We start from the raw sequence: 23,364 nt of genomic DNA, 5'->3' as shown, positions 1-23,364 counted from the left end.
TATATTCGTCCCGTTTTCGTTTGTCTTAGGCCTAATCTCAATTTTATGTAACTAATCTTAGTTTAGAATTTATCTTAATTTAATTTGTTAAGAAAGACTATAAGCCTTTTTATAAGCCTGTAGGCCTATTGATAGGCTACGTGTATGCCTAGGCCTATTTAGAGTGCTGAGATGTTACAGAGGACTTATTTTATTTATTTGTTCCAACTTCCAAGTGGCCTATAGCCTACATTAGTTGTGAATAGATGATGTTAAATTTTTTTTTATAAATGAGTCCTTCTTGACAGAAGGCAAAAGAGCTGTGTGGCACGCACATTTGAATAATGTCAGGCTGTAAACGGGTTCAGGCTTTTAAAAAGCTGTCAATCAAAATGTACTTGTCGGGCTCGGGCTGAATTGTGTCAGGCTCAGGCATTGTAGGGCCGACTCCGCTTCGTGTCGTGACCGCATCACCACCTCGGGTGTGCATTATTTTTCTAATAATTCAACGGCCCGTCGTCAATTATTCCTTACGTAAAGCACACCTAGTCGTGGATTATTGCCACATGCATTTAAAAAAAATATTCAAGCACCATCAGCCATGTATATCACTGTTAAATTACTGGCTGTTTGTTATAAATATATGTTGGGCATTTTGAATCTTTTTTTGTGAGAATCAAAAAAACTTCTCTTGACAACACACAGCAGACATGATTGTAAATGCTCAACATACTTGAGTTTTTCCAGATGTTTGAGTTTATCAGAGAGCAGCGTCAGTCCCTTATCTCCTGGGTAATTGTAGCTCAGATCCAGCTCTCTCAGGTGTGAAGGGTTTGAACTCAGAGCTGAAGCCAAAGCATCACAACCTTCTTCTGTCACCAAACAGCGAGATAATCTACAACAACAAGTGTTCATGTTAGTGTGCATTATTTGTGATACAGCAGCAGGGACACTGGATATGGGATACTGAGGGTCCTGCAGCACCCCTTGTACAAGACTGTAAATACAACACTGCAAAATATTTCAGAAACAAATCATCAATACATTTTAAGTTTTAACTAAGGCATTTAAACGTTGTTGGTGGGCAATAAATCTGATTTCAATTTCCCATTATCAAAACCATACATTGTTAGAACTTATTAAAATGTTAACAGCCAGCTGGGAACTAACACTGTTTCATATATACTCTAATACTATACATTCTAAAGGGATGATGAATTGAAAAATCAACTTTCCATTGAGCCTTTGATATATAAAGGTTTCATCGTGATATAAGAATATCCTGTAAGTTTCAGAGCTGAAAACGTCCTTGTTAGTCAAAGAAAAGCTTTTATTGACACCAGGCCCAGAAAACGAGAGATCTCAGAATATGTCGACCACTGACGTCATAGAATGCTGAAGCACCGCCTCAAGCCCGCCCACCGACTTGTGGAGGGTCGAGCTACCGAGCAATAAACATGCCGGTTCCAGCTCACGTGTGTAAGACATTGCGCGTTTGTTCGATTCATTTCACAGCAGAATCAATTGTAAACAAGATACAGGTCGAGACTGGATTTGCTGACATATTGAGATTAAAACACAATGCTGTGCCCTCTATATTGGATCCGACAGGAACGGTGCAACACACTTATATGAGTAAAACATGTTTTTTTATATGTGTTAGTATTGCATTATTACAGATCGTTTGATATCTATTGATTACATACTGTCACGCTGCACGCTGTCACAGGCTGGAGAAGGTGTTATTGGTTCATTCGTGATTAGAGTCAGACTTGTAACTCCAGTGCTCGCAAAGCCCAACGTCCCGGGGCTATGTGTTTTTCAGACGGGTTACCAAAACGTATCACCGGCCTGCCGACGGGCTATCTTAATTAGTGAAATAACATTTCTTTCTTGCGCGTGCGTGTGTGTGTACGGTTTGCGGTTATATTCACTGATCGGGCCGGCCAAGTAATACAAAAATAACATTCCAATCAATCGTGGGTGGATGAAAGATGAATCATTGTGTTTGTTTGATAAAGATATTTTGCGAGCCCTGTGAGCGTTTCTCCACATGTACTGAAGCTCATTAAATATGCAAATTTGATCCAATCCTAGCCGTGGGCATTTACTTCCAAGTCTTCAGTGCGGCACACCCATCAAAACAGAGCGTTTTTCAGAGAGCCTCAAAACCAAGGCAGAAAATAGCCTATTACTAGTGTAAAAATTTTTCAAAAGCCAGTTCATGACCCCTTTAAGTACAGCTGTACAATAAATCAAATTGTATGTTATGGTATGTGTACCATGTAAATTAATCAATAATCAGATAACAAGATGGGTGTTATGGTGCGTTCACACCGGGCGCGAATGACGCGATTCGTGCGAGTGATTTACATGTTAAGTCAATGCAGAGACGCGGAATGGCATTCTGCGGCGTGTTTCGCGCGAATGAGGCGGCGTGAATGACGCGAATTGAGCGTTTTGAACGTGTGAGTTGAAAAATCTGAACTTTGGCGGATATTCGCGCCGCGTTAACCAATCAGGAGCTTGCTCTAGTAGTGACAACAATGAGGAGAAAATCTGTATATTAATATCTGGTTCAGACAATATGATTATCACTGTGACAACATTAAATTACATGAAACACAACCCAGACTCTTTATGTTAAATGCAAGTTTATGCATGATCAAAAATACAAAAGTATAAGTAAAAGGTATAATAAGCTATACATGAAATAAAGCAAACAATTCAGTCAAACATTCAGTCAAACATTCAAAGTCAGTGCTAGTCGGCTACAACTGTAACGTACAGTTATAGCCTAAAAATAAAAAAGTAATGAAACTTCACTTTGCCCTCAGCCTAAACAATTTGCCAGGGAACAAATTATAGATACATGAGATCAAAGATCGCCCGTTACATATACACAAGACGAATTATAGCTCGAGACACCACAGAGACATCAGAGCCAGCGGCAGACGGCAGAAGGACTAGCCGAGGAAAGGCTACTCTCGCCGGGGTAAACAAGCGCAGAGCGCCGCTGATCCACTGGAGCTCAACTCCGAAAACGGCATATAAAATGTTCAAATAGGCACTCTTTTTTATAAATAAACCACAGATTTAAGCTTTAAACAGCTACATTATCGCCTGAAAAAGTCTTAAAACTAAGTTTTGTCACACATTAACAATAGATTTTAACAAAAAAAACGTGTAAACACAGCCCATGTCAGCCATTTCTCAACGAGACGAGCCGGCTGGCAGAAGAATTCCCATGACGCAAATTCACGTCTGTTGTGAAGTGAATGTCACGCGCGAATGAAGCGAGTAAATGTTCACGCAAAACATGACAACAGGATAGCACGCAGCCAGTGAAAAACACAAGCTGCGTGCTACGTAACACAAGACAAAGCATAACATGAAAGCATGCGGTCGATGTAAACACGAACCGTGTACTACACAGAAACAAGAACACACGCAGACAGAAGAGTGTATGGACTGAACAAACTCGAAACCACACTCTCGCACAAGACAGAGTGCTCCAGAATAAGCGAATACTCACCTCGTATGCTCACAGCAGAAGACAAAACACACGGAGCATGAATGTCCGAATCCCAAACTAGACATGAGTGCCGGAATCCGAACACTACGCATGTTCATCCGAACATGAAACAAGACAGACGGAATGGAAATTTAACATCACGATTATAGTGACCCAAATTATCACGGTTATCAATATTATCATGGTTTTGTTCAAACGAGATGAAAGTATTCAAAAAGAAGAGATGCACACACTTAAAACATTTCAACAAGTGTTATATTTGAAATTCAACAAACAACAAATAACTAAAGCAGCTCTGCACTTTTTTAAGCTAGATTCTGTGGGATTTCCTTCCTTAATGGCCGTTGTCAATAGCAACGCATAATAATAATAATAATATTATTAATAATAATTTGTCGTAAATATAATCTCTAATATTATCTCTGTAAATATATTCTCAAGCAATATTCTCATCAGTGTTCAGCAATGATGCATTTAAATCTAGCATGTTTTGTGTTAGAGCCCAAACAGTATCCTAGTGAAATAATGCATATTCATATTTCCATATGATTTGACAGTTTATTTTATTAAATATCAAAATGTGTGCATCATACCTGACACCTAAATGATCACTTTACAGTCAGTTGTATGACTGTCATTCCCTTCAAATGCTATTGAAGTCAGAAACGTGTATAACGTTTCCAATGTTGTATGTAACTTTAGAGACGGTCCCTAAATTCGCCAGCGTTGTGCCAGTCATATCAGATGCGCTGTGGTTCTGCTGTGTTTTTTTTAAACTATCTTCGCTGCTGAAATAGAACAAAAACAGTCAACCACTGTATGATGAGTGAATTTCCTGTGTACATCGCACGTTTAAATCTGCTCTGAGTGTAGATTACAGCAAGAGAGAGAGCGGCACGCGCTCTAAACAAAACTCCAGCTAATCTGAACGCCTCTGATTATGAGACATTGCATTCATAAACTCAATATAAAACACGTGTGAGTGGTTATAATGCGCAACACGATTATAACAGATGGCTTTTGAGAAGACTATAATAAGTTCAACAGTCAGAGTGGCTAGTGTGCAGCCGAAATAACGTTACACCCGCAAATGGCGGTTGTTAATGTCAAGCCCTGATTATTATCCCTTAAATGTCACCCTAGTCTTGTCTGAATTTGTTCGTTCGCTTCACGTTATAATTTGCCAGACGTAGTTTTGGTATTGAGGTCAAAGTCCACTTGCCTTGCGTTCGTAGTTTTGAAGTGTTCCCCCTATTACAGTGACTTTCTTCTGGCATGTTCTGCAGACAGGGTGACCATCTTCGATTAAGTTTCCCTCAGGACTTTTGTAAAAGCCAAAATATGACCACACCTCAGGCTCAGATTTGGTTCTTTTAGAGGCTGAACAATCCCCAGAGTGCTGTTACTGCCTTCTGCCATTTATTATCATTCAAAAACAGCTGCGCCTGCACCAGACTGACGCTGACTGGACAAGATTTACCGCAAGTTTTCACAATCGTGATAATCACACGCGGTTTTAATGATAATTACATTTTATACGATATTACTAACCGTCACTAAATTTTATCGTGGTTTATCGTGAAACCGGTAATCGTTTCATCCCTAAGACAGACAAGAAAGCGCACAACTCAAGCGCACAGACAAAGTCAAGAAAATACAGGAGTATCAGGGTTCTGTCACAAAACCAAGAATAAACTAGCCAGAAGTGGGCAGAGGGCCAGGGGCGGACCAGGCGGGCTCAGAATTGGAGAAGTGGGAATAACTGCCCCTGGGGCCGCTGCAGTTGGCTAGACCATCCCTGGGTAGGTGGCAGATGAGGCAGACCTGTTCCTCCTCCTCCCTCTCCCTGAAGGGGTCATCAGAGGACTGGGGACTTGGCAGTTTGTTAGGGGAATGGGAGGTGGGCCAAGAGGAGGAAGGCTCTTCTCCATGGTGGTATACATAATGTTCTGGTTGACCATTCATTCTGTGGTCTTTACTGCACAGTAACTGATGGTTCTGTCTGTTGAATTATTGTAGGTTTCTTGTCTGGGACTCTTATTTTGAAAATGTCCCAACTAAGCAAGGGAGCAACCCTGTTTAGTTCAGTTTGCTCAGCTCTCTCAAACATTAAGCTCCATGTGACTGCTGCTCCACTTTTTCTTTAATGTTCAAGCCTTCGAAAGCATTGTCAGTAAGTAGTTCTTGTAAAATACCGTATTTCCTCAAATAAAAGCCGGGGCCTTTATTTACCTGAACTGCAGAAGGTCACCGGCTTTTATTTGAAGCAGGCTTTTATTAGGGGCAGGCCTGTTTTTCGATTTCCATAAACCGTTTTAAATAAACCGTTTAAAATGAAAAGCGATAGCGTTCCAGAGGACAGATATCATCAGGGGCGCGGGAATTGGGGTGGTTTCAAAGGATTGCAAATGCCATGCAAATTTTTGTTCATTTTATTTATTTTTAGAATTTAATCATTTATTTGTAATAAACATTTTAAGTGGCCCATTAAAAAGTATTATTTATAAGTTGAATTATGTTTTTAAAACATACATGAGATCATATTGTGACTGTTGCAGTGTGTGCGTAGAAAGAGCGGTAATATTTCCTCCAGTGGAGAGCGCCTGAAGATTCCGTTCATTTCTGAAGCTCATTCTGCTCAGGACGGCGCGCTCAACCCAGAACTCCCTTTGTGACATGCTGGATCAAATATAGGCCTATCTGAAATAAATAGTAAGGGCTGCCCCTGACTAAAGTTTTTTTCTTTTCTGGTAGGCTAGTTCATTTAAGCCGTTGTTCACGCGGCGCGGCCGCCTCCATGTCATTGTCTGTTATAGGCTATTTGCATATTATTGATTAAATCCGGGCAATTTGGTTGATAAAACAGATTAAAATTAAGATACAAATTATACAAAACGAAATTCACTTTAAAAGAAAGGCTTTCAACAAAACAAAACTTATTGAAGTGTTATTGAACTTATTGAAGACCCCCGTCTTCTGACATTAGCCTATGCATCTTATGTGTCCTGTTCACTTTTCAACGTAAATGAAATTAAAAAATAACATTATCATATTTAAACTGAAACTAATTATATGTTTTAATGGCTACAAGTATAGTAGGCTAAAGAGAAATGTCATATTGTATATGACTGTGTAAACCTTTTATTTAAAGATTTAATGTAGGCCACAGTCCATTGCATTACAATTGCAAGAAGAATCAACATTGTGAAAAATGTGATTTGCAGTCAAATGTCCCGGTGTGTAGGCCTATGCTGTTTAAACGAGTGTTCTCACCGATATATTTGTTGTTCTTTCATGTTTTATAGACTCGATATAAACACTATAATTTCGTTATTTTACTAACCCAACTAATGCATCCGCGCTTTCTATATTCCACATGAGGGAAAAAAGCTTCCTTCCACTTAAGAAGAGTTGTGTTCCTTTAAGCACTTTTTATTTTAATATATATCTCTTTACATAAATATTATTTTCTACTTAAAAAAATATATAATTTCGTTATTTTTATAACCCAGCTAATTACTCATTGTGCGCACTTTTCTCAATCCATTATGGAGCTATTCAATTTTGATTTTGCATATTGTTTTTTAAACGTTCGTTCATGTAGTTCAAATGACCACTTTACAATATTTCAATAAAATAATTTATTTTGAAGCCTATGCTGTTTTCTTGTACATAATAAAATATTTAAAGTTAAATGCAGAGCAAGATGTGTAAAAAAGACAAGAGGCTAAGAGATTGTCAAGATCATTTGTGTAGCCTGCCTGACACGGTATTTTCACAGAATAACACGCGTCACATCTCTCATAGACTACAGTATTTAAAATAGCATATATGCATCACTAATATTGTCAATTTAATTTACAGAGCAATCCCTGCAAAGTGTTTAGGTTAACTATAGAAAAGACCAGGATTAGTGTGCGTCGCACTCGCAAGACTCACAGCAGGGGGGCGATGGTCACAATGGTTTCGCTCCTTCGGCACAACCCTACTGTAGGCTACATTACGATGAACTTGAATGCACATGAAATGAAAGGCACTTAGGAGATTATCCACACTAATTTTTGCCCGGCCTTTATTTGTTCATGCTGGCCACGCCCCCGGCCACTATCAGAGGCCCGGCGTTTAATTGACTACAGACTTTTATTTGAGGAAATAAGGTATGTAAATTGAGAATATTTTCTTTATTTTTTATGTTATATTGGTAATATAATTCAGTGTTAATTGCTCAACTGGTAACTCTGCTATTCCATCCTTAATATTGTGCATATATTTTGTATTCTATTTACTAAAAGGACTTTATTTGTGTATTGTTTTTGATAGTTTCACTCTCATTCAATGTATATTGGAGTAAACATCAGGAGTTTTGGAAACTACACCCTGGCTCCAATCTTTACTTGAAGGGAGTTTGGCTCGCTGCTGAACTGTGTTCACACATATGGAAACACACAAGGAGAGCAGTGCATACATATACATATATATATATATACATATACATATATACATACATATACATATACATATACACATATACACATATATATATATATATATATATATATATATATATATATATATACATATATATATACATATATATATATATATATATATATATATATATATATATATATATATATATATATATATATATATATATATATATATATATATATATATATATATATATATATATATATATATATATATATATATATATATATATATATATATATATATATATATATATATATATATATATACATATATACATATATATATACATACATATACATATGTGTATATATACATACATATACATATACATATGTGTGTATATATATATATATATATATATATATATGTATATATATATATATATATATATATATATACATATATATATATATATATATATATATATATATACATATATATATATATATACATATATATATATATATATATATATATACATATATATATACATATACATACATATACATATACATATATATATACATATACATATTTATATTTATATTTATATTTATATATATATATATATATATATATATATATATATATATATATATATATATATATATATATATATATATATATATATATATATATATATATATATACATACATACTTTTTTAGGTATCGTATCGAAGTTATAAATTCCAGTATCGTGACAACACTAATCCCTATTGCTTGTAGGGCTGCAACAACGACTATTGTGTCGCGCGACTATTATGCCCCTCAATAAGACGTGGAGATGTTTGAGTCTATAAAAAAAGTGCGGTTGAGCGCAAAGCAGAGTGGAAGCGGGCGAGCCGTGCTGTACCCGTCGTACCATGCAGCGGAAAAGCAAACCGAGCCGAGCCGTACCAGTCGAAAAGCAGCATTGATAAATCAAAAAAGTGTGTTAATTGCAGCAAAAGCGACGCGACATGGCACGGGAGCACCACGGTGGTGATTCAGCACCTAAAACGAAAACATCTTGGAGTCCTTGATGAGGAGGAAGGGAGTTCAACAGCAGGGTAACGTTAAGTCACTACAAAATCCGTTTCGAAGTGAGGAGCGTGACGTCCCTCCAGTAGGGGTAGGAGCAGTGTAGGGGGATAGAATGAAACGGCGTTGATAAACATGCTAAAAAGAGATTATGCGTCTTGATAGCACGCCAAAATGGCATAGCGAATTGGCGTGTCATACATACGCTATTTCATGAGATCAGTCTGGAGTGTGTGTGTCTGAGTGTAGTGTAGAGAACAAGTTCTAACATCCTGTTAAGTTTTCTGATTAGTATTTTTCTTTAGTAAAAAAAAAAGATTTATAGATTTATTGTAGCAACCTGTGCACTTTCAGAAGATTTTTTGCACTGAATTTGCACTGTCAGTTCTGTTTTTGAATAAAGGATTGGACATTAATGCTTTTTTTAAATATCCGATCCATCGATTAATCGGAAAAATAATAGACAGATTAATCGATTATAAAAATAATCATTAGTTGCAGCCCTAATTGCTTGTACACTTTTTTCTACCACATCTTTTCCTTCCCTTCGCCTCTCTATTAATGTGCTTGGACACAGAGCTCTGTGAACAGCCAGCCTCTTTTGCAATGACCTTTTGTGTCTTGCCCTCCTTGTGCAAGGTGTCAATGGTCGTCTTTTGGACAACTGTCAAGTCAGCAGTCTTCCCCATTATTGTGTAGCCTACAGAACTAGACTGAGAGACAATTTAAAGGCCTTTGCAGGTGTTTTGAGTTAATTAGCTGATTAGAGTGTGGCACCAGGTGTCTTCAATATTGAACCTTTTCACAATATTAAAATTTTCTGAGATACTGAATTTGGGATTTTCCTTAGTTATAATCATCAAAATGAAAAGAAATAAACATTTGAAATATATCAGTCTGTGTGTAATGAATGAATATAATTTACAAGTTTCACTTTTTGAATGGAATTAGTGAAATATTATATATATTAGGGATGCACCGAATCCAGGATTCGGATTCGGCCGAATATTGGGCTTTTTGACAGGGTTTGCTTCCTGCCGAACCTCAGAATTTTTCCTACCGAACCGAACCCTAGGCTTGCACTATGCACGCTCCGATGACGCCGCCGTTGAAAGTGAAAATGAAACTCATGAACAGAAAACGTGGCAGTACTTTCAGTCAAAAGAAGGCGATTCAAGTCGAGCTACATGTTCAATTTGCAATGCCGATTTGTCTCGTGGTGGCAAGGACCCTAAACAACAGCCGCTGTTAAAACATTTGCGTATGAAACATCCGAAAGAATACGAGTTGTGCATAAAGGAATCTACAGACAGCAGCCAAAATGTAATTTATTTTACCGTGCAAACAGCCGCATACAGATCAGATAAAATATAAATAAAAAGAATAAAATAAATAGGCCTGCACTAAATATTTTTCACTTAAATAATAACCAAATTAAGATGACAAAACGAAAATACACTGAATCCGTTTGAAGCTTTGAAGAACCTGAATCGTTTTTTTTTTTGGTCAAATAAAAATAGCAGGCCTAGGCTACCTCAATCCACACCTTGTATGTTTTTTTTTTTTAAAGTAACATGTCTAAGTGATGTGGGTTAGTCTGGAGTGCAGCATGTTGACCCCGCGGCAGAAAACAACCTCTCAATCCTTCTGTCTCCACAGCGCTCAAGCCTCGGCTGACAGTGCGCGCGCCTCCTGCGCTCTCCGTTGAGCTGTTCTTTGAAACGACAGAGGACAACTCGGGGTAATTTTTCTATAAATGGTAAACCATCAGGAAACCATCAGGAAACAGCGGTGAGAAGAACATACGCGACAATTTTTACTTTAGTAAACTTGACCAAAACCACACTATTAAAAGCCTAAAACAAGGCTTCAGATGGCACTGATGTCCCGGGAATACAGAGATAACGCCTCGCTAGAGTGGCCAGCCTCGGGAAGCGCCTTTCATTTGCTTTTCACCAGTCAGGAGCTTGTACTACTGCTGTATTTTCTGTCGAAATGGTCCCACACAGTAAGCTTTTCCATTGCTTCATTTTGCGAGATATATCTGGCTTGTAGTTGCACATGTCGACACGCTCCGTGAGTGAACAAATAATGCTATACAGCTTATTTCTTAACCATGCATACATTTTTTTTTAAAGTGCTAACTGATAGTACTAATCGATCAGAGTTCTTACTTTCGGTTAACGGTTAAATGGTCAATAGCATCCATACACTGCTGTGGATGTTGTTTACTTCATTAATGTGTTTACTGTGATAATGGCAGTAGGATTCGGTATTCGGTTTCGGCCGAATCTGAACCAGTGAATTCGGTATTCGGCCAAACCCCAAATCTGAATTCGGTGCATCCCATATATATATATTATATACTAAAAAAGATTAACTAATTAATCAAATTTTTTCTGTAATTAATCATGATTCAAAACATTGGAGTTTTTTATATTTTGATATTGTAATAATTTCAGTTACTCTCCAAATTCGCCTTTGCTATGACGTCTCGTTTTGTCTTGCCTCATCAATTGTGCCATCAGATAGGCCTGCCTCAAGTGAACTTGATATTGGGAGATCACGAGACTCGCGTATTAACCTGTGTGGACATTCTGCCACCCCTGCACTGTTTCAACTGGACAACTGTGTTGTGGGGCCTGAACTCGAAGGTCAAGTGTGAGTTGTGCCTTGTGCCTTGTTTTTTTTTTCATTTCCAACATTTTAAATGAACCTCAAACAACATTTAAAAATAATGCCATAAAATTTTCTTTTTAAGTATTCTAGAAAGGGAACTGTATTTTAATATTAACACATTGAAATGAATCAATGTGAAAGCCAAACCTCAGTATGTTGAGTTGACAGTTTGGACTCTTCAGTCCAGCACAGAGCAGCTTTATTCCTGAATCCTGCAAGTGATTGTTACTCAGGTCCAACTCTCTCAGGGGGGAATTTGATGATTGTAGAGCTGAAGCCACGATTTCACAGTGCTGACCAGTGAGATTACAGTCTGTTAATCTGAAAAAAGGATAGTTCAGATTAAAAATGCATACACGTGTATCCACAAGGTTGCAAGAATTCCTTGATAAACTTTATAAGGAAAAATGGTTGACCATTCACTCTCTGGTCTTTACCGCATGAAAGTCAAGCAAATAAAGATGATGACTCAATTAAAAGCCATATTTTATGAACATGTGTATGACGCTTCAAAAATTAAGTTTTTCTTTATCTTTCTTCATACAGAACTTTATTATGGAAATTCTTATGAGCCGAGTCTCTACATTTGTTTAAATACGTTTTACTAATACAAATTATTATTAGTCCTTCTGACTAAATCAACATGAACAACTACCTTAGAATTGGATTAAATTTACTGGTAAAAGCAAAAGGCAAAACATGTACTTCACATGTGCAAAACACATGTGAATCACTTACTTTGCACATGGGAATCACATGGTTTTTGAACATTTCCCATGTGAAACCTGTGATCACGTGGAAAACATGGGCATTTCAGGATTTTTTTCTGTAAGGATGATTATTTTTAACAAATCTATTTTAGTACAAATGAAAGTACAAATGCATTTCATAAAACTAATCATATTATTTTGGTTGAAAATTAAAACAACATTTAGCTGCAAAAGTTTGTTTATGCTTGTGAACACAAACCCAGAAAATACTCAACAAACCTCCATCAAAACTTCTTTCACATTATGTTCATATTGTAATATTATTAGATCTTCACACTCACATAGCTTTTCTGCAGTTCCTCACAGCAGGTACCAGTCTCCATCTCCCCTCTTTTGATTTGAACTTGTACTTCATAAAGTCTAACTCATCCATCACCTCCTCTGACATCAGGATCATGTTTGCCAAAGTTGAACATTGTGCAAGAGAAAGACTTTTTGTTTTTGTTTCAGAGTTTAAAAATGTCTGCATTTCTTTAACAACCGAATTATCCTTCATCTCAATCAAGCAGTGTGACAAATTCATCCATCTTTCAGGACTGACATTGTTTTTTTGACCTCTTTTGAGGTTGTAGATTATATTCTTGATGCTCTCTGGGTTGTTCTCTGTGTGAATCAGCAGATCCTGTAAGAGTCTCTGATTGGACTCCAGTGAGATGCCATGAAGGAATCGAAGGAAAAGATCCAGGTGTCCATTTTTACTCTTCAAGGCTTTATTCATTGCTCCCTTCAGAAACACATCCAGAGGAACATTCTCACACTGAAATCTGGACTTTCCTGTCAGGAACATTTTCAGAACTTCACTGTTCTTGTGTAAATAGCAGAAAAACACATACAGCGCTGCAAAAAACTCCTGAAAGCTCAGATGTACAAAGCTGTAAACCTTCCTGTGATAAATCAAAGATTCCTCCTTAAAGATCTCTGTGCAAATCCCAGAATACACTGAGGCGTCAGTGACGTCTATGCCGCTCTCTCTCAGGTCCTCCTCATAGAACATCACATTGCCCTTCATCAGCTGATTGAAAGCCAGCTCAGCAAGTTTCACAATCACATCTCTGTTGGACTGCAGGAGTTTCTCTGGATCTCTCTCTTCATACTTCTGGTTCCTCATATTTATTTGAATCAGGAGGAAGTGTGTGTACATTTCAGTCAGAGTTTGAGGAATTTCTGCACTGAGATCTAGTTTCAGGATGTTTTGAAGCACAGTGGCTGAGATCCAGCAGAAGACGGGTATGTGGCACATGATGTGGAGGCTTCTTGCTCTTCTGATTTGCGAGATGATTCTGCTGGCTTGATGCTCATCACTGATTCTCTTCCTGAAATATTCCTCCTTCTGAGGGTCATTGAATCCCTGAATTTCTGTCACACGGGTGATGTAGTTAGAGGGGATCTGATTGGCTGCTGCTGGTCTGGTGGTGATCCAGAGGAGAGCAGAGGGAACCAGATCTCCTTTCATGAGGTTTGACATCAACACACCCACTGATGAAGTCTCAGTCACATCAGAAACTTTCTCACAGTCTGAAAACATCAGTGTCAATCGGCTTTCATCCAGACCATCAAAGATGAACACAACTGTACATTCATCATAAATCTTTGAGTCCAGATCTTGAAGTTCAGGATGAAAGTCCAGCAGAAGTCTGTGAAGACTGTACTGATGATCTTTAATCAAGTTCAGCTCTCTGAATGGAAGCACAAACAGGAAATCTACATCCTGATTGGCTTTTCCCTCGGCCCAGTCCAGAATGAACTTCTGCACAGAGACGGTTTTTCCAATTCCAGCGATGCCTTTAGTAAGAACAGTCTTGATTTTGTCTTTCTTCTCTCTTCTCTTCTCCTCATATCCTAGTTCAGGTGAAGGATCAAAGATGTCATTGCAGTTGATTGGCGTGTCTTGGAGTGTCTTGTAGCTTTTCTCCATCTGTAGCACCTCATGTTCTTCATTCACTCCTTCACTCTCTCCCTCTATGATGTACAGCTGTGTGTAAATCCTGTTCAGGAGCGTCTGATTCTCTTGTAGTTTGACTCCCTCAAATACATTCTCATATCTGCTCTTCATGCTGGTTTTGTGCTGGTCTTTGACTCTCTGCAGATCATCATGCACTGGTTGGTGAGAGTCGAGCTGCAGGGCTGCTTCTGTGTCATGAGGACTGATGTGTTTCTGACAAAAGGAGGATGTGCTGGTCTGACAGGACACATCTCTGATCTGGTCTGCTCTCACACCACTGAAAATATATTAAAACAAACAGAAAAGACCTTTATCAAAACAGAGAAAATATTTCATTATCTTTATTTAAAATCATACTACAATCACAATGTGAAAAAAATATTTGTTTAATAGACCTCTTTTACATACAATAAATCTATTGTGGCCAGTTGATTTCCAGACAAAGTTCCTCAAGGTTCTGTTCCCCTCCAATATTGCACAATTTGTACATCTCCCTAATCAAACACAGCCGATTCAACTCATCAGCTCGTTAGTAGAAACTTCAGAACCTGAATTGGATGTGTCAGATAAGGGAGAGGGGTTGTTCCATGGTTTAGAAACACTGCTGTAGGTTAAAGGGTAACTTCAGTGGTTTAATATATCGTCATTTTGCGTCATCAGAGGATTTTTTTGGCCAGAGGCAAAGACTACAGCCACTAGATGGAGCTGTTATCAACCCGCCCATAGGGGAGAGATCTCACGCACAGAATGTAAGACACAGACGGCCGCACGGACCATCATAATAACGGAGCGCGGTGCAGAGTAAAGTGAGTGTTTCAACTTTTCAATGAATTCCTGTGATAGTTTAGCTTCCATATGCGATCTGAAAACGTGCCAGACTGGCGCTTAACGTTACCTCAGCTCTGCTCAGCTCGAATGAAATCTGACACTGCTGCGTCTGTGCCGTGATTTTCGTTCGGCTCACTCAAACTTTATTGAAAAGACACGTTCAGTTTTTAATTGTAGTGTTTATTCTCTAACTGAACGAAATTATTGTATTACTATGAAGATCAAAACGACGGTGTACGGAGTGGCCTCGTAGGGCAGCGAAGCAAGTGCATTCTGGGAGTTGTTGTCTTTCATCCACATGAGACAAAAATCTATTTTCTGTCTTTTCTCAGGCTAGGAGGCACCAAATTAAAAAATAATTTCACATTTCTACTGCATAAATGACCCAGTTTAAATACAAAGCTTAATGCTAAATCACTGAAGTTACCCTTTAATGATGCACAGCAGGAATTTGGGGGGCAGATACAGATCTGTTATTTAAAGGAGTAGTGTCAATATAATACTGTCAACGTAGAAAACCCAATTAAACCCAAAAAATCCAGTGTGTCGCTTAATGTCTGTGTAAATGGACATCCAAAATGATAGAGAGATGTATAAGAAAGCACTATTCAACAAAGTAATGAAGTTCTAAATGTAGTTTTGGGAGGAGCCTAATCATTCAATCCTGTTAATTATAATTGCAAGTTTATATAAGCAGCAGTCACTCACACACACCATTGACAGCTTTTCCAGCATTTTACCCAGCCCACTCAGTGAATCACCCAGTGCAGACACATGTCTCTACACGGCACTCAAAGCAATTCCTTTACAATGTTCAAAACGTTTCCCAAACAACTTTTGAGGGTGTCCAACAAGTCCCTTATGCAGGGGTTGCTGATCACCACTTCCAACACCGGCACATCAAAGCTGGTAGATCCTTAAAGGAACACTCCACTTTTTTAGAAAATAGGCTCATTTTACAAGTCCCCTAGAGTTAAATAGTTGAGTTTTACCGTTTTTTAATCCATTCAGCCGATCTTTGTATCTAGCGGTAGCACTTTTAGCATAGCTTAGCATACATCATTGATTCTGATCAGTCCATTAGCATCTAATTCAAAAAATGACTAAAGACTCTTTCAATATTTTTTCCAGCAATGGTACGGCCGCGAAGATACGCGACTATTACGCAGGAATGAGAAAGTAGTTCCTAGCCATATAGGTGTAGAAAATCGCAACTTTTCATTTTCAGTTGGTCTTCGCACACGATTTAACTGTAGAAGAGTCAAGTTTTAAATAGGAAAAATATTCAAAGTGTCTTTGGTCATTTTTTGAATGAGATGCTAATGGATTGATCAGAATTAATGATGTATGCTAAGCTATGCTAAAAGTGCTACCGCCAGATACAAAGATCGGCTGAATGGATTCAAAAACGGTAAAACTCAACTATTTAACTCTAGGGGACTTGTAAAATGAGCCTATTTTGAAAAAAAGTGGAGTGTTTAACACCATGGTAAAATAAATACTTTTCATGATATGTAAATTAGTCTTTGCTACTTTGCTACTATTGAACATTATGCGATTCAGTGGTATACAGCATATAAATGTTAAAGCTACATGTGTAACTTTTTTAGTTTATTCTTAGCTAAAAACACTTAGTTCTTTCAAAAATATATGTGCTCATTAATGTATATTTACTTCTTTCAAGTAATAAAGTATTCTTGTAAGTTTATAATATGCCATTGAAAATACATATGGGTAATGGGTTCGAATGCCGGTCGCCATGTTGCCCCTCCATCTTGAAAGTACATTAGCCAAAGAGGGACATACCCGTGAATTCAAGCTTCGCCTTTGGCGTTTTAACACTCGATGGCACCGTGTCGAATGTGGACGAGGTCGAACTGGAAGCCATGTTAATCTTGGACTAAATCGGCCACCATAGGAGTTAAAACGAAATCGGAATTGAGAGGAACAGAAACTAATATTCACTGGATGGTCATATACCTTTTTACCGCTAGATGGGGGAAAATATCACACAGTGTAGCTTTAAGTACTTTTTTTTAACTTTTTTGCAGAGGTGGCACCAAGTCATTGTTTGGCAAGTCACAAGTAAGTTTCGAGTAGTGATAGACCGATATATCGGCCGGCCGATATATCAGGCCGATATTTGCGATTTTTACGTGTATCGGCATCGGCCGATACAAGGCTGTTGCGTTGGCCGATATTTTTTGCCCTGCATTATTTACAGACAGGCGTCCACAGGCAGCTCTCACCGTCTTCAAACTGTCTTGCTCTCCCTCCCTCGTGCATATTAATCAAAATTAATTGAGAATTGACACAATGGTAAAAGGTCGAAAGAATGAAGTTTCACGTGGAGCATTGGGAGATTTTTTCCTGAATTACCGCTGGTGTTGCTCTACAAGAGATTAAGTTAAGTGCACCTACACTTTAAAAAATGCTGGGTTAAAAATAACACAAGTAGGGTTGAAAATGGACTAACCCAGCAATTGGGTTGTTTTAACCCAGCGATTGGGTTGTTTTAACCCAGCAATTGGGTTGTTTTAAGCAAACATTTAACCCAACCACTGGGTCTAAACAACCCAATTGCTGTTTTAGTCCATATTCAACCCAACTTGGGTTATTTTTAACCCAGCATTTTTTAGAGTGTAACCATTAAATGACTAGGTTGTAAATAGTTTTAAAATTAAGTATAGTACAGTCAGCGTACACTTTATTATGCTGTTTGCTTGTTGGTACTGTGTGCAATAGTGTAATTATTTTATTTATGCTTAAATATTTATTTTCAGAATTTATTTTCACCACTGAACTCTTTTTTTTTTCTTGCTCTACATCACCTGTTTTTACTATTTGTTAAATATAGTTTTTTTTTTAGTTCAATAAATGTTCCTTTTTTAAATTTTAAATTTTAAATTGTTATCATCATGATCATTGTGTCATTTTTATGATGTAAATTGAGGGAGCAAAAGCAGTATCGGCTCCAAATATCAGCTCAAGAAAATCGGCAGCCCGTATCGGTCATCGGCTAAGGCTGATGAAAAAAAATCGGTATCGGCATTGGCACTAAAAAATCCATATCGGTCGATCCCTAGTCTCGAGTCTTTACATTCAAGTCTTGAGTCAAGACAGGCAAGTCCAAGTCAAGTTGCAAGTCCTCAACTTTAAAGCTACACTGTGTGATATTTTCCCCCATCTAGCGGTGAAAAGGTATATGACCATCCAGCGAATATTAGTTTATGTTCCTCTCAATTCCGATTTCGTTTTAACTCCTACGGTGGCCGATTTAGTCCAAGATTAACATGGCTTCCAGTTCCACCTCGTCCACATTCGACACGGTGCCATCGAGTGTTAAAACACCAAAGGCGAAGCTTGAATTTACGGGTTTGTCTTTACTTTTTAATGAGAGAGGGAATTTTTTTTCACATTTTAAACGGTTTGCTAGTACTTGTGTATTAAAATGCCTGAAGAAAAAAAACATGTGGTTGAAAACACTGATCAGGGACGTGCAGAGAGTTTCCAGGGGCAGGGGCTCAAATGTAAAAAATAGGCGTATATATCTATAACTTCCAATATAACCATTAATAATAGCCTTCTATATTCAGTGGTGTGCGGTGGAGTTTTAAAATGAAGAGCCAATGTCCACAATTTTTTTTTACATATCAAATGTAAATATGTCCCTACACTTCATTTTCCTCGTTAAATAGACACAAGTTGTTTACTTTTTAATTAGTCGGTCATTCAGGAACATGAAATCAAGAGGCGGGATTTATCTCGTGAACCAATCATATCCTATCATAACCGATCATATCCAATCATAGCACGACTTTGTCGGGTCTGTTAAAAGTCAATGGGCTTAGGCAACCTGCCTGCGGGTTAAATAAACCACAGATTTGAGCTTTAAACAACTACATTCTCACCTGAAAAAGTCGTAAAACTAAATTTTGTGACACAATAGTAGCATTTTTAAATTATGCAGGGTTTCTCATCACGTCACTTTACCACGTGACCGCAGTGAGCAGACTCCTGATTGGTTAACGCGGCGCGAATTGACGCCAAAGTTAAAATTGTTCAACTCGGGCGTCAGACGCAAATTTGCTTCAAACGCTTGAATGCACAAAAGCACCAGTCGTGTGTAAAGCGCGTATCACGCAATAAGCTCAATTCGCGTCCAATTCGTGTCAACGCGCCTTTCCATTGACTTAACATTGAAATCACTCGCGCCAGACGCTCTATTCGCGTTTGGTGTGAACGCAGCATGAAGCTACTTGAAGACAGAAGTGATGTGACAAATGTGCACAATCACATCCAGGTGTGACATCTTGTGAAAGATGAGTGACTATGTTAACAAATAATAATTACATTGTTCATTTTCTTTTGCGAAGGAACAAATTGTAGGGCCAAGCAGCCCAGCTGGTTGCTTAGGCAGTGGGAGGAACTAATGCAGAAGCGGCAAACTTACGGCTCATATCTTATCCTCTCATCACAGATGCAGCATTTTGACTGTACCACTTCTTCTGCTGCACGAGATGAGAACACATTTTTATAATTCTTTGGGTCAAGATATATTTCCTCCTCCCTTACTGCAAAACGCTTGCTTGCGCTTAAACCCACAGTAAGGACGCTTTCCTGTCACATATCACACATGCACACTTCAATAAGCCGACAGAAAGCAGGTTAATGCATTTACATCCAGGGCGAAATCTGTGGATTGGATACTTTATCGGATACTTTAATTTTCAAGGCCCAGAAAGGTAGTAAAGACATCACTGAAATAGTCCATGTGACTACAGTGGTTCAACCTTAATGTTATGAACGGAAGACAATACTTTTTGTGCGCAAAAAACCTAAACAAAAATAATGACTTTATTCAACAGTATCTTCCCTTCAGCGTCATTCTGCTACGCTATTCAAGTTGTCTTTACATCATTACCTTTCTGGGCCTCGAAAGTTGGAATGACGTTGGTGTCTATGTGTGGTTCAGAAAAAATACCTTAATTTGTGTTCCAAAGATGAACAAAGTTGTTACGGGTTTGGCACGACATGGGGGTGAGTAACTAATGACAGAATTAAAATTTTTGGGTAAACTATCCCTTTAAAAGGCACAATAAATAATCTTTTCTGCTAGAGGTCACTTATTCAAAACAACGGTGTAGCTTGATGACTCCAAGCATGGAATCGTAGGAGTTGTTGTCCACAGCTGATGGAAAGCAATCCGACGGGACCTGTTGCTGTCTGCGTTTCCATCGCAGTCTAAAGTACCATGAAGATTAGTTGACGTAGGACTGCGCTGGATTTCTTCCTCTGCATATAAGCTTAATAAAGCCTGAACCTCGTCGCCGGTCCATTGGTCGTATTTTTAAACTCCATTGTTAATTTGAATAGCACACAACTCTTACTGCACGCACCGCAACAGACTTTTAAAAATGGTGCTTAAAATAAAATGCTGCGTGAACTCAACCAGCATGTTCAGCGCCCAAGTCCCACCCCTGAAAGTTCCTGAACTTCAAAAAAGTACTACCTCATGAGCAGGGCCATTTTGAGGGGGAAATATTTACCCGGAACTTTGTTTAAGTTCCTGCGGTCGAAACACATCGAGTACCACCCCAAAGTCCCTAGTTCCTGGGGAAAGTTCCCGCGGTGTAAACGCGGCTTATGTTGTAATGTTACTGTGCGTTCGTTCGATAGCTGTTATGAGAGACTTGTTTCGCAGTAATCTAGATCAATATTAGAATATATTAATAAAAACTGGATAACTTGTGTTGTTAAATGGCATGCAATTCATTTTAAATATATATTGTATGATGGAGAAAGCTCTCTCTGATTATGCTATGTTAGCCACTTACAAAATAGTATTGTCAGTGAGGTAAAAACATGTTACTTGTGGTAAATCAAGAAAACCAGCAATTCAAACAATAATACTAACCATGTAAAGATATAACAACGATCAGTTTTCTGTTGATAAATGTATCCAAACAGTTGCTTATAAAACACATCAAGGAACATGGGTACAGCAGGTGCAATGATATTATGTATCATTGCGCTGCTGCACTCATGGTACGGCAGCAAAGTTCTTTCATTATTACGCAGGAATGAGAGTATAGTTCCTAGCCATATCGGTCTAAAAAATCATAATTTTTAATTTTCCATTGGTCTTAGTACAGGATGTAACTACAGAAGAGTCAAGTTTTAAATAGGAAAAATATCGAAACTGTTTGGTCATTTTTGAGCGAGATGCTAACGGTCTAATCAGATTCAATGATCTATGCTAAGCTATGCTAAAAGTGCTACCGCCAGACCTGGAGATCGGCTGAATGGATTGAAAACGGTAAAACTCAACTGTTTAACTCTAGGGGAGTAGGAAAATGACTTTTCAAAAATAGTGGCATGTTCCTTTAAGACAAACAATGGCACTGACATATTTTAAGATATATCAGTGCAAGTTTCTTTCAGTTAAAACAGCTCAAACATGCATTTTAGCTGCTCTCAAATGTTAGTCTGGAGCTCTGTTAAGCCTTGTCTGTGAAGCATGGGGTAAATGATGTAAGAAGATTTAGTTTAACAAAACAAATTGTTTTGAATGAAGTAAATTAAACTGAGTTCCTAAATGAAATGAAGTACAGGTAATGAATTATTTAGGTGCACATGAATATACTCACACAGGGTCAACGGGCAAGGCTTCATTACGGAGATCAATGAGATGATGCATGGGGTTGTTCGTCTTCATAGACACACATCTGGATACTGGAGAGGCTGCTCTCTTTCTCTTATTGCTGATGATACTGAGAAAAACAGAGATATTTCAGAAGAAGACATGCAACATGCAGTTGTTCAACCCTTGTTAAAGAAACCTGGTCTGGACCGACTTGAGCGCTCTAATTATCGGCCTATTTCTAAGCTCCCTCTGCTTTCCAAAATTGTGGAGAAAGTTGTTTATCTGCAGCTGAGCACATTTTTGAATAAAAATGGTATAACTGAAATTTTCCAGTCTGGGTTTAAGTCAGCCCACAGCACTGAGACAGCTCTGCTGAGGGTTTGCTGCCTGTCGCGATAGTCAATAAATCAATTAATCGCACGATAAAAAAAAAATGAGCTCGATAATTTTTCCGGCCACGATAATTTCCAGCCTTCATTTTTATATGCATTTTTGCCGAGCGTTACATTATGATCACGCTCTTATAGCCTACATGTAAATGCTTCTAAGCGCGACAAGACTCAAGAGAACGCGCTGTATGTCAACGTCCTGTCTATGTGGCTGCGTCTCATGTCAGCTAATGGAGGGACACTCTGTCACACACACACACACGCACACACACACACACTAGGGGTGCACCGATCCGATATTAGGATCGGATATCGGCCGCGATACTGACAAAATAGCTGGATCGGGGATCGGAAAAATTAACAGATCCACAAGCCGATCCAGGTGTTTTTTTTCCGTCGCAGCAGAACCGACGTCATTCGTCAGCTTCACGTGTGTCGCATGCTAGAAGAGACTCGGCTGTGTGGAGGAGACATTTCACGCTTGCCACTCCAACTAGTTCGTCGCTGTTTCGAGGGTATTACTGCAAAGTAAGGGTCTTTCCTGCATTGACATTTTTTTGACGACCAAAGCCTAATTTGATGAGTTATTGTGATTTACGAGTGATGTAGAATAGATGCTGCGCTTGTGACTCAGTGACAGAGAGACCGATCTGAGAGCTCCTCCCCCGCGCACGCTCTCTGGGTCTTCAAAATAATCAGTGTTCGCTCTCATATTTCACATATTAATCCAAATCAAAAGCTCGGAAGACCGAAACCATGTTGCACGTGACACATTCGGACAATTTTGTCCTTGAATTATCACTGGGTGTGAATTGCGCTCAAAAAACATTGACTCTTCTCTGACCAGCTGACATAAAGCATACTTTCAATAAGCGGGAGACAAATTATATCCAGTTATGAAGTGTTTTCTGTGTGTTGACATCTTTCGCGATGTTCTAACAGACGGGATTCGCACACAACGCGTCTGCTAATGTCCGATTCGCCACATAATGACTCCTTTGAACCGAATCATTTTAACGACTGGCCAGAACAACTGATCTGTCCAACACTGAACTCACGAATCAGTTTAATAATTTACTCA

General features: G+C 38.4%; 1 protein-coding gene across 1 annotated transcript in view; it reads right to left on the bottom strand.

Annotated features, from left to right (window-relative positions):
• LOC307125838 (NACHT, LRR and PYD domains-containing protein 3-like) overlaps positions 1-23,364 on the bottom strand; it is a 68,657-nt gene that overhangs the window by 22,600 nt on the left and 22,693 nt on the right. The window contains exons 3-6 of the mRNA XM_079816005.1: positions 21,899-22,021; positions 12,760-14,697; positions 11,856-12,029; positions 713-874 (exon numbers count right to left, since the gene is read on the bottom strand). Coding sequence (XP_079672131.1) covers positions 713-874; positions 11,856-12,029; positions 12,760-14,697; positions 21,899-22,021 — 2,397 coding nt within the window. The remainder of the gene's footprint in view (positions 1-712; positions 875-11,855; positions 12,030-12,759; positions 14,698-21,898; positions 22,022-23,364) is intronic.

Source organism: Gobio gobio (genome assembly GCF_949357685.1).
Source record: "Gobio gobio genome assembly, chromosome: 1".
Lineage (NCBI taxonomy): Eukaryota > Metazoa > Chordata > Actinopteri > Cypriniformes > Gobionidae > Gobio > Gobio gobio.
Note: the sequence above shows the minus strand (reverse complement) of the source record. Positions and strands in the feature narration are given on the sequence as shown.